The sequence below is a fragment of the Rhagoletis zephyria genome, unplaced genomic scaffold (genome assembly GCF_001687245.7).
Source record: "Rhagoletis zephyria isolate East Lansing unplaced genomic scaffold, Rhagoletis_zephyria_1.1 Rzeph_scaffold_46199, whole genome shotgun sequence".
NCBI classification, from domain to species: Eukaryota; Metazoa; Arthropoda; class Insecta; order Diptera; family Tephritidae; genus Rhagoletis; species Rhagoletis zephyria.
In genome coordinates this window covers 1-2324 of record NW_016203254.1, presented here as the reverse complement: position 1 = coordinate 2324, position 2324 = coordinate 1, and the positions used below count along the sequence as shown (strand labels likewise).

Genomic DNA, 2324 nt, shown 5'->3' with positions numbered 1-2324 from the left:
CGCACGGCTCGTTGGGCGCCAGCAGCAGTATTGGTAGTGGAGGCAGCAACATGGGTGATGCTAGAAGTAGCGCTGGCAGCAGTAGTTCAGCTTCGAGCAGCAAAGCAGAGCGTGACAAGAATAACGCGTCGTTAAATGCGCTCAGTTCGCTATCGCAATTCGGTGCACTCGGCATGAGTCCGCAGCAGAGTATGCAAGCGGCAATGAATGCATTTGCTGCCTCCAATCCAGCAGCGGCAGCCGCAGCAGCAGCAGCAGCATCGGCAGCGGCTAGCGGAGGCAAAAGTGGCAAGGATTACATGTCATCGGGTATACTCAGGTGAGTGGGAGGAAAGTGATATGGATTGTCTTGAATTTTATATCATATGAAGGATGTTATATAAATTAATATGTGTGCAGTGGTGCAGATAACAATTTGTATGGTGTGGTGCTTGCAAATATTTTGGTTTTTTTTTTGTATGTTTTTGGTTTCGAATTTTGAATTCTAATTTTTAATTTTTGATTTTTTTGTATTTCTTTTATTCTCGGCATTTCGTACGATTTTGTCCGCAACAAACCAATGAATTTGCTCACTTTTATACGTTCAAAAAATTACACCTTGGTTTTGCGTAGTGCTGCACTGGAAGGAAAGTAAGAACCTTCATTTATTTAATAATACATACCATTTATCAATACTGTTGTTGTATACATGCATACACACATACATACATTCATACATGTGCATTTCACACATATGTACACATATTTACGTTTGGTCAAAAAATGGTTTCTAAATTTGAATTTTTTATATGGAAAAATAAATTTTCAAACGCAGATTTCAGTCGGTATATTCATATCCATATGTAAATATGTACATGCATCCGTACCTTCATTCATACATATATACATACATACATACATAGTCTATGTCATTATTTAGAATAAAAGCTAGATGCTATTTATTAGAGCTGCATGCGTAACTCAATTTCCTAGGCTATTCTCAAATATTCAAAAGTCCCAAGTTGACCGAGCTTTGCTCGGAGTTCATATACTTTTTAAAGTTTTCAAGTTCTGGATATCAAATAATGGTCATTTGGATAGCTTTAAAAAATATTTTGGAAAAAATTTAAAAAAAAAATTGGATTTCGATATCTATTAAGTAAATTTCTTACTTTAAAATTTAGGTGGCAACCCTATATAGAAATACGCTGGAATGAATAGAACATATCTTCAGCGTATATATACTGTGTATACATACAAAAAAATGCTGATTGAAATTAACAAAATAAATACATATTTGTAATACATAGAATCGTGGCAACTCTGTTCGAAAATATGTTCAGACCAAAGTTCTCAACAATACCTTTCATTTGATATCCATATTGCGATGTTTTAGATAAATTGTATAGAATCGAAAATAAGTGGCAACCTTACACTAATACCCTAAGGGATAACTCTTTGTTTATAAGGAAAGCTTTGTNACCTTATACGAGTCTTCTCGGAGATAATACCTATTCAGATAACCTTAAAATGCAAATCATTATCTGTGTACAAAATTTCATCAAAATCGTTAGAGCCGCAGAGTTTACGGATTGGCAAAAAAAAAACCAGTAGTCCTAAACTTATGCACCTTGGAGAACAAATATGGTCTACATCCAGACTCTCTAACATTATACCCTCCAAAACGCTTAATTTTTTAAGGATTAGCATAAGAGACGAAGCTAGGTCGCAGCGCTAGTATTCTTCCTCACTTAAACATTTCCTTCATCTCCTAAAATTGCTTATTTTATATATCGTGTTATCGCTATTCAATGCTTACACTCAGTGCCTTTCGCTTAGTTATAATTTATTTCATTTTATGTTCGCATCATCTCATTTGCACCTGGAATGCAACTCTGTGTGTGTATTGAAAAGTTATAGTTGAACTTGAATTAAACTAATCTTTTATTTTCTCCCTCTCCTCTCTCTCTCTCTCTCTGCCCACGCGCTCGTTCCCTCGCCATAGTGATCATCAATCTCTGCTGGGTGTACGCCTGCCACCCGATACGGAAATCATCAAATACACGTCGTCCATTGTGGGACCCAAAATACCCGGTACTACGTCACGTGGTCGCAAAAAGACTATTTCAGACGAACAACAACAGCAACAATTACTCGCACAACAACAACTTCAACAGCAACAACAATTGCAAAAACAAGAGCTCGACGCTACAACAAATGCACTTTCCTCTTTGCTTGCGATTCCAGGGCTTAGCCCGGCTAAGCGTGCCCGCCTCGAAATGGAGTACGCAGCAATGGCGGCGGCGGTGAATGTTGCTCAACAGCAACAACACCAACAGCAGGTG

At 37.7% G+C, this 2324-nt stretch overlaps 1 protein-coding gene across 1 annotated transcript; it reads left to right on the top strand.

The window, feature by feature from the left end:
- Nucleotides 1-7: 7 nt before the first annotated feature.
- LOC108355490 (AF4/FMR2 family member 4-like) lies at nt 8-2317 on the top strand (the record flags this gene model as incomplete). Its single annotated transcript, XM_017606652.1, has 3 exons — nt 8-319; nt 613-630; nt 1985-2317. Coding segments are annotated over exons 1-3 (620 nt in total), but the record flags the coding sequence as incomplete, so codon positions are not given.
- Between the last annotated feature and the right edge of the window lie 7 nt (nt 2318-2324).